Source organism: Mustela nivalis, assembly GCF_964662115.1.
Source record: "Mustela nivalis genome assembly, chromosome: 6".
NCBI lineage: Eukaryota > Metazoa > Chordata > Mammalia > Carnivora > Mustelidae > Mustela > Mustela nivalis.
This window is the reverse complement of record NC_139025.1, coordinates 27,564,346-27,576,810: the sequence shown is the minus strand read 5'-3', so window position 1 is coordinate 27,576,810 and position 12,465 is coordinate 27,564,346. Positions and strand designations below refer to the sequence as shown.

Here is a 12,465-nt window from a genome sequence, read left to right as displayed (position 1 = left end):
TCAAGTTCATGAAGGCAGACACAAACTTTTCAAAATTCCAATTTTATTTGAAAGCTCAACTCTTGTCGTTTGTAACAAAGTGTCCCAGTTCTTTTCCTCTGTTCACTTAAAAGAAAATGTCTGCCAAATATACAAGTGTATGTCTAGCTAGCTTGTCAGTGTTAGGAGATAAAAATGATGTTCCAAGAAAAAGGTGTTTAATTCAATCACACAAATCCTTCCCCTTTAGAATAACCAACCCGTTTTAATATACAGAAGTACTTCATGAGTGACTCCTATTTTCTCACATCACACATTTAAAAGATGTAGTCAAGGACCAAGATTTTAAAAAATATTTTTACTGCTTTACTAATTATATTAAGTGAAACTGGCTTTTTAAAATAATTCCCAGGGGAGGAGGTGATAGAGTTCAGCGTGAGATCGCCATTCACACTAAGGTACCATCAGTTTAACTCACCACTGCTTTTGCATAATCCAAATCGCAGCCCAGTGAAAACAGCAAACACCCTTTCAGTATTAAAAAAAAAAACAGTTTTGACTTCAGAGACCCTTGGCATCTCTCAACACCTTGAGAACCACTGCAGTAAATTTTTACAGGAGGCACCAGCTTTGGAGCCAAACAGATCCAAATCTCAATCCATAAAGCACTGCTCAAGTGAGCACTCCAAGTCTCAGCTTCCTTGCTTGTACAAGTTGGGGTATTACCGCTCACCACCTTCCAGTGTTCTCCTGGATATCATCAGGACCTAACTAACGCATAGACAGTGGTTAAGCACGGTGCCTGACCCAAAGTAAACACTCAAATTAGAAATCATAAAAGCATCAAGAGAGAACACATTACTGTGCGTGGTAAGAGAAAAAAGAAACGGACAGGAAAAAAGAAACGTGGAAAAAAAAAAAAAACTCACTGAACTGTGACAGAGGCACATGCCGGGTAATACTCATATACAAAATAAGTTCTGAAACAAGAACATCAAGAGAAAAGGAAAAACAGTAGGAATCAGATAAACATTATGGAAAACAGGGCAGAGCCTCAACAATCTTAAAAGCACCATATAAAAAGGCGGGGGTGGGGGGCAAGGTTGCACACAGAGCTTTCAAGAAAAGACGGTAAGGAAAAGAACCGCAGAGAATCCGATCTGAAAGGAAAACCGCGTCTCTCCAAAGTACGAAGGGGGAAAAAAATGCATTCACTAAAATTCATTTAGCAGCAAAGTGTAAATTCTATTACGCTGACGACAACAACAAAACTTACCAACGTAAGCTCCTAATTCTTGTAATTTCCCCTTAATGGCACTCTGAGGGAAGAGAAAGAAACGTGCGTTGTGAGGAAGGCGGAAAACCACCCGGCTCCGTAACGCCGAGGGAACTTGGCAGCTGCGCGCACCTCCCGCCCCCTCGTCGCCCAGGTGGGGGCGGGGAGGCGCCCGGGTCCCCGCCCCCGCCCCCGTCCCCCGTCCCCGCGGCGCCCCTCCGGCCGCGGCCGAGCGCGCCTCTCGCCCGGCGCTCCACGCCTCCTTCCGCTGCCGGCGGCTTACTCCAGCCGCGGCCCCGCTCTTCCGCCGCGCTCTCGGAGGCCCGTCTGCCCGAGGCGCCCCAGGCCGAGGAGGAGCCGTTCGCCCACCCCGCGGCTCGCAGTAGAGCCCCCGCCGGCGACTAGGCCGCGGCGTCCAGGCCGGGCCCACAGTCCCCGTTACTCCTGACAACCGTGCGCCCGCCCGCCCGCTGAGGCCCGGCTTCCCGCCCCCGCCCGACGCGGGCCTCACCCGGATCTTGCGGCTGATCTCGGTGCCGATTTCCATGGCTCCCCGACGGGCGGCGGGCTCAGCACTGCGCGGCGCTTCGCTTACCCAGAGCCCCGCGCCCGCCCCCAGTCCGCAGTTTCGCCGCCGCAGCCGCCAGCCGCCAGCGCAGCTCCGGGCCGCGCGATCTGCGTGACCCGCCCCCACCGGCCCGGCGCGCCAGAGCGAGCGGAGCCGAGCGCGCCTGCGCCTGGGCCTGCGCCTGCGCGCACCTGGGCCCACGGAAACTGTCTCGGGCGGCCTCTGCTGGCGGCAGGGAGAGCAGCGGCGGAAGGATTCCCAGCGTTTCTCACCGCGGCTCCCCGCACCTGAGCAGCTCTCCCTTTTCCTCGCCCCCACTTACTCATTTTAAGCTCTGTGGAAAATAAAGAAGAAGTAAACCTAGCGTGAAGATCCCTGGCTTTGCTATGGTATCTGAGTTAGAATCCGGCTTTCACTTGCTTTTAGTGTGTTAATGGTCTACATTTAAATCTTTAAATCTTAAACATTTAAATCTTAAATCTTAGTCCTTAGTTTTCTTAGCTGTAAGATAGACAGTCTCCTAGCGGTTGCACTATACTTACACTTGGAGGGAACCGACTATCCAGCTCAAGAGAACCTATTATTCAGTCCTCTTTTTTTCTTTTTGAAAAGATTTTATTTACTTATTTGAGTGTGTGTGTGTGAGAGAGAGAGCGCGCGCGAGAGCAGAGGGGAGGGCAGAAAGAGAGGGAGAGAGAGAATCTCAAGCCAACTCCACTGAGCAGGGAGCTGGCGTCGAGCTTCATTCCAGCACCGGAGATGAAACCCAGAGCTGAATGCCCAACCGAGTCACCAGAGCACCCCAGTCACAGCCCTTTCTAATGATTCCACAAGTACTGCTTCCCTTCAATCTGGTTCTTCCTTCCCACCCCCCACCCTCTCCAACCCTTCAAACCCCCTCCCACTCCCCAAGTTCTACAGTCACTCTCCTGCTCCTTCCTTTCTGACATCCTTCCTTTAGCAATGCTCATTATTCTCGGGATTTCAGCTGTCATCTCTGTGCTGAGAACAACCAAATCTTCTGTCAGACCTGACTTTTCCCCTAAACCCCACTCCCAAATTCCAGATGACTCCAGGCATTTGTATTTCCCCCAAATTCAGCACATCAAAACTTATATCTTCATTATCTCCTGTCCCCCACTCATATTAGTTTATATTCCTGACATCCCCGTTTCTATCAATAACAGCTTGTTATCACCTGTCCGTGATCACAAAATCTCGGAATAACCAGAGAGATCTCCCTTCTCCCCCATATCCACTGAATCTGCAAATGGTCCCTATAAGCTATCCATTGCTTAATGGATAAACTAAACTAAACTTAGCAGCTTAAAACACACGAATTTATCATCTCATGCTTTCAATGAGTCAGGAATGTGAGCACAGTCTGAGTCCTCAAGTCCGGCTCTCACAAGGCTGCTGTTGAGGTGTCAGTCTCATTTGGAGGCTTGACAGAGGAAAACTCCACTTTTAAGCTCATTGGTGGTGTTAGCAGAATTCTCTTGCAACTTTACCAGGGAGGGACCCAGGTTTTCCTGTTTGTCTTCAGGCTACTCTCAGGCCATAGAGGTTGCCCACAGTTCCTTTTCTTGTGCTTCAACATCGCTACTTACTTAAGTTCTCCAAGACAGTCTCTCAGCTCAGGGAAGGAGGGCCCAGTTCCTCTTCTTCTTAGGGCTTTCACTCTATTTTGTACCTTAGGGCCACCCAGGGCCTGACCCCCCAAGTCAAGTGATTCAGGGGCTAATTGCATGTGCAACCCCACCCCCCTTTTCTTTTTAGGATATTCATTAACTAAAAGCAAGTCACAGGTGCTGCCCACTCTCAGGGGGAGGGGATTATAGAGGCTGTGAACAGCAGGGGCAGGAATCATGTAGCCACCTAGGCTCTGTCAGTCACATGGCCCTTTATCACATAATCATTTTTTTTTTCTTCTGAATTCCTATAGCATCTATGTAGGAGCTACTAGTATGACACTTAATATACCCTCTGTAATATTAATTGTGTGTATGTCCTCTCTAACAAAATGACAAACTCTTGTAGTTCTGCATTTCTCCAAAATTTCTTTAGGATGCTAGGCACATAGGAAACACTTATGAAAGATTTGTAGGATAAAATAAATGACCTAAATTAACAAAAACATTCCTCATGGATTAATCCAACCATCATGCCCTCATCCAACATTGATGAGAAGCAGTGGAGCAAAGTGACTGAGTACAAGGACACCGGAGCCAGCCTGTCTAGGTTTGAATCCCAGCCCTGCTACTCCCTCCTAAACCTTAGGCAAGTTGCTTAGCCTCTCTGTGTCTCAGTTTCCTCACCTGTGACATGCGTATGATAGCAGTTTCTCCTTCATAAGGTTATGAGAATGAAATAAATTAATATTTGCATTTTAAACTACTTGGCTCACAGCAGCACTGTTTGTTGATTAAAAATTAAATGCCTTCTAAGAGCCAGATACTGTGCTGGGAGCCAGAGCACAAAGATGAGCAAGACAGAATCCCTGTTTTCATGACACTCACGATCCAAAAGCTAGTACATTATTTCTATTTCTTTATCCAGCATTTCAGAACTAAGAATGAAGAAAACACAGGTTTTTGAATCCATTACTGATTACAAAATCCTTAGTCAATATTTAGATAATATTGAAAGAACATTTTACAGAGAATAGAAAATGTTTTCATTAAAAATGTATTTGGAACAGGGAAACTTTTATTAAAATGTATTCAAGGGCACTTGGGGGGCTCAGTGTGTTGAGTGGTTAAGTGTCTGCCTTCTTTTGGCTCAGGTCATGATCCCAGAGTCTGGGGATTGAGCCCTGAGAGCCCTCAGCAGGGAGCCTGCTTCTCCCTCTCCCTCTGTCTTCCCCACACCCCTTATGCGTGGGCGCCCTCTTTCTCTCTCTCTCAAATAAGGAAATCCTTTAAAAATGTACTCAAGAAAGGGTTGACTTTCAGAGCAATACATTTAAAACTATGGAAGAAGAGATTTGCAAGCTGCTTAAGAATGCAGACATTTATAATAAGAAAAGAAGTTGAAAAGAAATTCTTTTACTTAAAAAAAAAAAAGTTGCGGGGTGGGGGCGGGGAGCACCTGTTTGGCTCAGTCAGTAGAACATGTGATTCTTGATCTCTGGGTTATAAGTTCAAGCCCCACTTTGGACCTAAAGCTCACTTTAAAAAAAAAAAAAATAGAATTCACCCCCTCTGCCTCTTCCTCATGGTCTCTTTTCTGGCTTGTGTTCTCTCTCCCTATCTCTCTCAAATAAATAAAAACTAAAACAAGCGGGGGGCGAGTGGTGGCTCCGCGGGCGAATCCTCTGCTTTCCGCTCAGGTTATGATCTCAGGATCCTCGGATCTAGCCCTGCATCAGGCTCTCTGCTCAGCAGGGAGCCTACCTCCCCTTCTCCCTCTGCCTGACTCTCTGCCTACTTCTGATCTCTCTCTCTTTGTCAAATAAATAAATAAAATATTAAAAAAAAAATCCACACATTCGGATCTCAGGAGGAGTTACAGTGTCTGGATCACAGGGGGCAACCTGCTAAACCAATGGTTTTCAGTGGTCCAGCACTATTCAAGGTGCTTCTCTGGAAGATGCAGTTTCATAAACCACATCATATCCAGAAGAAGATGATCATGATGATGACCAGAAAGAAACAATTAAAGGAACTAAGGGTATTTAGCTTGAAAAAGACTAAGCTGAACCAGGAGAATTCTTCTCTGGCATGGAAAGGCTCTCCAGTTCAGGAGGAATGACCTATTTTTCTAAAGGGGATAGAATGAAGATTAGAGGGACCCTGGGTGGCCCATTGGATTAAACATCTCCCTTTGGCTCAGGTCGTGATCCCAGGGTTCTGGGATGGAGTCCCTTGTCAGGCTCCCTGCTCAATGGAGAGCCTGGTTCTCCCTGCCCTCTGCCTTCCTCTATTTGTGTGCACACACTCTCGCTCCTGCACTATCTCAAATAAATAAAATCTTTTTTTTTTTTTAAGATTTTATTTATTTATTTGACAGAGATCACAAGTAGGCAGAGAGGCAGGCAGAGAGAGAGAGAAGGAAGCAGGCTCCCTGCTGAGCAGAGAGCCCGATGTGGGACTCTGAGATCATGACCTGAGCCGAAGGCAGAGGCTTTAACCCACTGAGCCACCCAGGCGCCCCACAAATAAATAAAATCTTAAAAAAATAAAAAAGAATTTAAAAAATGTGGACTAGATTTCAACAAACCACAATGCAGGCTAAGAGGGTTCTGGGTTGTCTTTTAAAGAGAGAAGATGACTAATAAGAGTATTAGTTTTGAAGTGAAAGGGGCCTGAGCCCAACTTCATGGAGCCTTGAGTCCTCTAACATTGGCCTCTTTGTATCTCCAGCCTCCTCTCAGGGCAGCATCCCAGCTGGACGTTGCACATGCACATCCTTGCAAGCCTGTGCGTGTGTGTGTGTATGTGTGTGTGTGCACGTGCGCAAGGCAGAGCAGAGGCAGGGTTTGGGGGTGGGTTCCTTCAGCCTGAAATGCTTTTCTCTTCTTTTCCTTGAGTTCTTAGTGAGCTTTTTCATCTGTCCTTCCAGAGTCAGTTAGAAGCTGATCACAGTCATAAACCAGACACGACTATCTCCCTTAAAATATTAATATATTAAAATATTAATATATTTTAATTAACATATTAATATATTCCCCTACTGTAATACGTATGCATATATATATATATATATATATATACACACACACACATATATATGTAGTATTAGAATGTGTGTGTGTGTGCGTGCGCACGCTCATGCGCCACACACTAAGTCTCCGAGGACAGAGCCATGCATCTCATTTGTCTTTTGCTCTTCCTATCCCTTCCCTCTGGGAATCACTATCTCTATGTGGTGGGAGGAGGGGGTCAGTCATTCAGTTCAGGTTCTTGCATAAAATGATAATTTGCATAGGTAGACTACTCACCAAGCTATCAAAGGAGATTAATTTCTTTTTTAAGATTTTATTTTTTTAAGTAATCTGTACACCCAATGCAGGAGCTCAAACTCACAACCCCAAGACGGGGTCACATGCTCTACCAACTGAGCCAGTCAGGTGCACCCTGAATTTCCTAACTCCTAAGAAAATATTAGTCAGTGCACCACTAAGATCACAATTTCCTTTCCTTTTATTGATTATCTTATTTAGTTCAGGACTTTCTTTCTTGAATTTTATTTTTTAGGATTTTATTTTTAACTAATCTCTACACCCAGCTTGGAGCTCAAACTTATAACCCTGAGATCAAGAGTCTCATGCTCTACCAATGACTGAGACAGGCACCCCTTAAATTCTAATTTATTTATTTTATTAAAAATTATCTTTATGTGGATAAATATTTAAACTATGCCACTTTCTAGGTAACAAGAGGAGGTAAAGATACAGATATCTAATGGCTTATTTATCTACAGAGTATCTCTAAATAGATACAGAAGGTTTTGGTAAACCCTGGTTACTGGTAAGAGGAGAGCTGCCTGTCCAGCAGTGGGGGCAGGAAGGAGATTTTCTCTTATACCTACCTTTTTATACCTTTTGGGGTTGAACCTTACAAATTCCTTCTCTTCATTCAGACATAAATCAATAATTTTAAGTCTGATGCTTTGAAGGGGCTGTTCATGAGGCTTATTATGGGGGGGTTAATGTCAAATTAACATGGTTGAGGGAAAATAGAGTTTAAGTCCTTGTTTAGCAAATGACACTGGAGCAGTGTGAGTGAGGAAGTTCAAATTTGTTGTCTAATATCCCTTGGGTTTTATGATCACTTTCTATTTTTAAAATTCTTTTATATTCTTCCCGATTCAATTAACACATTTTTATTTAGTGCCTACTCTCTGCCAGTAGTTGTCCTAGGAATTCTAGGAGATATAAAAGAAGCCTGCATGAAATAGTTTTTAAAGCTCTTGCCAAGTGTGGAGATCACTGTGGGATGGTGTGGCTAGGAAGCTGTCTTGAAAGCAGAGAGTCTTGAATTGACACTTGGAGAACAGAGACTCAGACAAATGAAGTGTGGGGGAGGGGAAGGAGCAGGGAGTGCTATGGGCCAGAGAAATAGCTTGACTGGGGCATTCAAGGGGAAGAGAGGAATTGAGGATGGCCAGAGAGGCTAGAGCAGCTTAGAAAGGCCCTAAAGGACTGGCAGAAAAGCTAGCCTTGGGGGTCCATTGGGAGTGATAGACCGAGACAGAGAGAGAGGTAAGCTTGGTATTTGCATGTAAAGGAGAGAGAACTGAGAAACCAGATGCAAGACCACCCTTGTTGCAATAATCCGGATGTAAAATGATGAAGGTTTGGATTAGAATTGTGGGAAGGGGGTAGGAGGCAGAGAGGAAAGAAACCCTGCAAAGGAGGAAATACCAGTCCTTGATGGTAGGCTGGAGATGAGAAAGGGAGAGGGGTCTCAAATCATTTCAATTTTTCTAGCCCAGGAGACCAGAACAGTGACTCTTTCCTTTCTTCACACGCAACTTGACCCCTCATGGTGTCCTATTGAAATATCAATTACAAACAGAATTAATTTAATTTTTCTATCAGAAACACGTGTAGTCTTACTTGCTTTTAGCTCCATCACCTGCCTTGAATCTTGGCGGGCTTTGTTCTCCCAGAGCACTCATACCTGTGGGACGCATGTGTGGTGTGTAGGTGAGTGCATCTTCCGGTTGACCAGAAGTCCTCTGTGTGCAGGGCCCATGACCTAAGCAGAGTAAGTACTCAATCAGTGGCTGCTGTTGATGAAAATGAGAGAGTTAAATAAAAATCTAACACCAAAAAGCTTTCCAGAAACGGTATTTTTAAAAAATCATTTAAATTAAAATTTGCCAAATAAAAGCTTCCCTGCTCCAAACACTCAAACCACATCCCAGGGATCAAACAACCCTATTGCGATGCTGTTAGGGTCACACAGTTTCATTCCTCCCCCTAAGGGCTGCTGCAATTCAGTAATAATAATGCAGCTTAAAAATACAGTATCGTGGGGCGCCTGGGTGGCTCAGTTGGTTAAAGCCTCTACCTTTGGCTCAGGTCATGATCTCAGGGTCCTGGGATGGAGCCCCGCATCGGGCTCTCTTGGCTTGGCGGGGAGCCTACGCGCCCCCCCGCCCCCGCCGTCTACTTGTGATCTCTCTCTCTCTGTGTCAAATAAATAAAATCTTTAAAAAAACAAATACAGTATCGTGTAATAATAAACACTGCTAATGGGGTCTAGAGTTAAATGAAACACTTCACATATATCTTACAGTTAATAGACAGTGATTATTACTATTTTCCCCTTTAGAAAAGAGGAAGCAGGCACAGAGAGGTTGGCGCGTTTACCCAGCTAGAAATTGTTGGCGCTGAGATTCGAACCTGGACAACTTGACCACGGAGTCTCCATCTCTAATAAGCTCTACTCTGTACTGCATATGCATACACTTACAGAGACCGAGAGATTATTTGAGGCAGATCAGCCTTTGGGGGGGGGGGGGAGAAGGGGACTTTCCCACCCAGCACTTAAGAGTGTTTTTCTTTTTTCGGGGTATATCTTCAGATGTAAGCATGGAAGTAAGAAATAGAATATGCGAATTGTTTTCAGAAAGGTACAAGAGTAAAGGAATAACTCCAGCAATAATAGCAGTTTACCGACCCTTTACCTGGAACCGAAATAATATCCCCCTCCCCTCCTTTTTATTAAGAGCCTTGCTTTATTTGGAAACTCTTAAAATAAGTGGTCATATGATTAAAAAAAGCAGCGGCGCGCCCCCTCCCCGGCGGCCGGGCGCAGCTGTCCGCACCTCCCCCGCGCCCCGCCGCTCGCATTCCAACTCTCTGAGGTCACGGGCCGCCGCCGCCTCCCCGGATCCGCCCGCCTGCCCGCCCGGCCCAGGGGGAGGGACGCACGGCCCCGGCCGCTCCGCTGCTCCGGCCGCGCGTCCCGTGCTTGTCTGTTCGTCGGTCCGTCCGTCTGTCCTCCTGCCGCTCCGGCCCCCGCCCGGTTCCTTTGTGCGGCGCTCCCGACCGGTCCCACCTCCAGGCCTCTCCCGTCACCACCGCCGCCGCCGCCGGACTCTGCCCAGGGGAATGGTCTGCGGGCCGAGGTTTTGGAGACAGGAAGTGAGGCGCGCGAGCCCCATGAGCGCGTCGCGGCGCGGGCTGGCGTGCGGGCGCGGCTGTGGCTGCCGCGCGGCGGGACCCCGGGAGGCGGGCCGCTGAGCGGGGCGCGCGGCCCCGAGGATGCGGGAGCGGGAGCAGGTGAGGGCGTGGGGCCCCGGCCGGCGGGCGGGCGCTGGGGCCGAGCGGTGGGGTGTGTCCGCCTGCGGGGACCCCGGAGCGCGTCGGCCAGCCCTGGAGTCCCGGAGGATGGGTCCCGGCTTCCAGACCCGTGGCAGGAGCGTAACAAAGAGAAAAGTCTTCCTTTCCAGGTTCTCCGTCATCTAGTTGAGGTCCTTTCTAAAGGGGGTCTTGAACTTCTATTCTGAACTCCTTGGCTGATGGTTGCGGCTTAATTCTGGATCAGGGGTTTAACACTCTTAGGCATATTTGTGCCTCTCGGTATATTAAATGCGAAATTGGGCAGATAACTTTGGCGAGAAGGCAAGCAGGGAAGGATTGTTTGGTGATGACTTGTTTTTGGAGTAAAGAGTGTTTACTCTGGAAAAAAAAGAATTCTTGGGTCTACAAATTCCGACTTGTGATTTCTGCAAATCCTGAATAGATTGGCCGCTCTTGGCGTGCACGTCTTCTTTTTTGCTGAGAAAGCCTTATAATAATAGCGTATACTCGCACACACACTGAAAACACTCCGTGTTTTCTGACAACCGCTGTATGTCTAATGAGTTGCTGACAGATTTTTTTTTTTTTAACTTTGGGATATGACAATAATTTTACTGATAGTAGTTGTCTGTCTTGTTTCTAGGGTATTTTATTCTTGAGTATCTACGCATATTGTCCGTGAGAAATATATTTGATACTATAGATCTATATATTACTCTAAAGATGTCATATACTCTGTGATTATTTTAAACTATCACTGGCAAGATTACAAGTGGGGGAGGATCTTGGCATTAAGGAGGGAAATGACAGGATTCAGAGTTACAGTGTATTTTGAGAAACTTTTGAAAGGGGATGTGAAAACATTAAAATGAATTAACAAGTGTCTCAGACTACCTTTTGAAAAGTGGAACAGAATTTAACATGTATCTCTTATTGCATAACTGAATGGTTTTGTAGAGAAAGTATTTGGTAGTTTTTTCCTTCAAAAGCGAATTATGAATTACCTGTTTAGTAGACAAGTTATAATTTCAGAACTTTCAAATTATTCCAGACCCCCCTAAAAGGCAACTTCTATTTCTACTCCATTTGAACATTAGCAATTTTGGCATGATTTGATAGTGAAAACTACATAACAAAATTAAAAGGTATAAATCATTGATAATTTTTCTAAATTATTAAACAGTATTATATTAACACAGTAGGTTTTATATAAATAAGCAAAAAGCAAGCTGTTCTAGTGCACAGATCTTGGGGGGAAAATGCATCCTGATATCCACACCCACATTCACACCCCAACTTTTTCTATTATATTATAAAATACCTAAATAAAGAGAAAACATTGGCTTTTCTTTATCTCTGATGCAGTAAAACATTTCAAATCTCAGAAACTGAAAGTTTTACTCTGCATTTGCTTAATCAGAGCTTAAGTTAATAATTAAGTTATATAGTATAATACTTACTGCCTTCAAGGCATCGGTCTATCTTTGTAATGAAGAGTCTACCATACCTGAACATTTAATACAATTACTCATCTTTCCTCTGTAGAAATGCAGTATCTTGTCTCTTCGTCACACTAATTTTGTTACCATAACTTGTATGTAAAATTGGAATCCACCACCTCATCTCATGGAAGGTATTTAATAGAATATGCGGTGTGGTATGTTATATACATATAATCTTTTAACATTTGTATTATACAAACCCTGATAGCTTATTAGACAATTTTCTAGTCAAAAGCTTATTAAAGTTCTCATTTCTTTTTCTTTTGTTTTTTTAGAAAGATTTTATTTATTTGACAGAGATCAGAAGTAGGCAGAGAGAGGGGGAAGCGGGCTTCCTGATGAGCAGAGCCTGGTATAGGGCTACATCCCAGGGTCATGCGATCATGACCTGAGCTGAAGGCAGAGGCTTAACTCACTGAGCCACCCAGGCACCCTATCTCATTTCTTGATTTTTTTTTTTTTTTCCATTTTGCCTCAACTAATTTATAAACTGACAGAGCAAAGAGCATTGGAAACTGCAGGTGGAGACCATATCTTTTAAAGATATTTATATTACCTCCTTTATGCTTTTACTTATAGAAGGTACTCAGCAAAAATGCTGTTTAGAACAGCAATTTAAGTAGTCCTAGTTTTTTTCCTTTGGCCTTCTTCCTCTGGTCCTTGTTTTTAACTTTTACTTTTCTGGCTATCAGGGCATAACCAGAACCCCAAAGGCAAAAAAAACCCAAACCAAAACACAAACAACAAAAGCAAGGAACACAGAAACAGAGAAAACCCTGGTGCGGTCCTTACTAGAGATAACAGCCGTGTATGTAATTATAGCATGCATGTAATCTCCTTAAGGACAGCGACGGCTTAGGGTTCGTCTTAGATTTCTCGCACT

General features: G+C 45.0%; 3 protein-coding genes across 11 annotated transcripts in view; 1 reads left to right on the top strand and 2 right to left on the bottom strand.

Annotated features, from left to right (window-relative positions):
- ZC3H14 (zinc finger CCCH-type containing 14) overlaps nt 1-2,004 on the bottom strand; it is a gene marked incomplete at its 3' end in the record, with an annotated part of 53,831 nt that extends 51,827 nt beyond the window's left edge. For 6 of the 9 annotated variants that reach the window (XM_082733868.1, XM_082733871.1, XM_082733872.1 and 3 more), the window contains exons 1-2: nt 1,767-1,982; nt 1,256-1,298 (exon numbers count right to left, since the gene is read on the bottom strand). In XM_082733868.1, coding sequence (XP_082589994.1) covers nt 1,256-1,298; nt 1,767-1,802 — 79 coding nt within the window. In that variant the 5' untranslated portion in view covers nt 1,803-1,982. Of the gene's footprint in view, nt 1-1,255; nt 1,299-1,766 lie in introns of all 9 variants that reach the window. The other 3 variants (XM_082733875.1, XM_082733874.1, XM_082733873.1) reach the window with 3 other exon arrangements.
- A 5,146-nt stretch (nt 2,005-7,150) lies between these two features.
- LOC309866572 (uncharacterized protein) lies at nt 7,151-10,751 on the bottom strand (the record flags this gene model as incomplete). The annotated part of the gene is made up of 4 exons (XM_082734415.1): nt 7,151-8,319; nt 8,450-8,527; nt 9,709-10,253; nt 10,748-10,751. The coding sequence occupies 4 exons, from the start codon at nt 10,749-10,751 to the stop codon at nt 8,239-8,241; spliced, it is 708 nt and encodes a 235-aa protein (XP_082590541.1). The 3' UTR covers nt 7,151-8,238.
- PTPN21 (protein tyrosine phosphatase non-receptor type 21) overlaps nt 9,630-12,465 on the top strand; it is a 79,650-nt gene continuing 76,814 nt past the window's right edge. Inside the window, exon 1 of the mRNA XM_082734896.1 lies at nt 9,630-10,059. The gene's annotated coding sequence lies outside the window, so the exon portion shown is untranslated. The remainder of the gene's footprint in view (nt 10,060-12,465) is intronic.